The sequence below is a fragment of the Pteropus vampyrus genome, unplaced genomic scaffold (genome assembly GCF_000151845.1).
Source record: "Pteropus vampyrus isolate Shadow unplaced genomic scaffold, Pvam_2.0 Scaffold62, whole genome shotgun sequence".
In the NCBI taxonomy this organism is placed as follows: domain Eukaryota; kingdom Metazoa; phylum Chordata; class Mammalia; order Chiroptera; family Pteropodidae; genus Pteropus; species Pteropus vampyrus.
In genome coordinates, this window is record NW_011888843.1 from 488,538 (window position 1) to 489,623 (window position 1,086).

A 1,086-nucleotide genomic window follows, 5' to 3' on the forward strand; every position below is an offset into this window, starting at 1 on the left:
GACTTCTAGCTTAGGCGTCCCTCCACCCGCTTAGCGCACTGTGTTTCTTATCTGAGAAATCAATATAATAACTACCCTACCCACTCTACCTTAGCCGTAGCAAGGACTGAGTGATAAAACATGTAAATAGTCTACTTTCAGAGAAAAACAATGAAAGGAGAACTTCTAAGCAAGAAAGAGCGAGGCCTTTTAGTGCAGCTTGTCCAGTCATAGTTTACAGAGACAACATATCCAGAAAGAGTGAATTTAAAATAGAATCCTCTTTACAATGCCATGTAAAAACTATACTGATTAGGAAAAGGTTCCTACCTTGTTTATTCTGAAAGGCTTTTCCGTAGTGTCTTGGACTAGGAATTGTTGTTCCCAGGTTCCTTTAAAGTAAAGCGCGTTCACCAGAACCATTCTGGTTGCAGAATCCACAGCATCATCAGGGAGGAGATTCAGGATTTTACCTACGTGAGCAAAAGGACAGGTTTCAATGATCTAGTTACATCCCGATGATATGCCACATTTATAGAAATTTCGATTATGATATATCGTTAAATGATAACTTCTTATATCCACCGATGAACCAAACCAGAAAGTTAGCATCGATAGAACTCTATTAACAGATCTTACTCAGATTTCATCAGTTGTTCCAATAGTACTTTCTCTAGACCAGAAATCAATCCAAGATCTCAAGTTGAGCTGCATTTAGTTGTCATTTCCTCTTAGTCCTCTTTAATCCGGGACAGTTCCTCTTTTATTTTTTGCCTTTTATGACCTGACACTTCTGAAAACGTTTTGTAGAGTGTCCCCCAATTCTCAGTTCAGATTTGTCTGATGTTTCCTCTAGATAATATTTAGGTGATGCATCTTTGCGAGAATACTATTGCTGTGGATGGAATTGCATCCTCCAAAAATGGTACCTTAAGTGCTAACACCTAAAGCGAGGTGAACGCTCAGTAAACCTGCTCCTGTGAGCTTTCCCAGCACATCCTTCTGCCGCTGCAGGTTCACAGGGAGCACCTTGCGAGCACCTTTGCAGCTTTGCTTAAAAGTTCTAAGGGCAGCACTTCTAGAGATTCCAACAGATCCGGGGTGTGG

At 40.8% G+C, this 1,086-nt stretch overlaps 1 protein-coding gene across 1 annotated transcript in view; it reads right to left on the reverse strand.

Annotated features, from left to right (window-relative positions):
* SERPINB10 (serpin family B member 10) overlaps positions 1 to 1,086 on the reverse strand; it is a 24,532-nt gene that overhangs the window by 4,009 nt on the left and 19,437 nt on the right. The window contains exon 6 of the mRNA XM_011361048.1: positions 310 to 452. Within this exon, the coding sequence (XP_011359350.1) occupies positions 310 to 452 (143 nt within the window). The remainder of the gene's footprint in view (positions 1 to 309; positions 453 to 1,086) is intronic.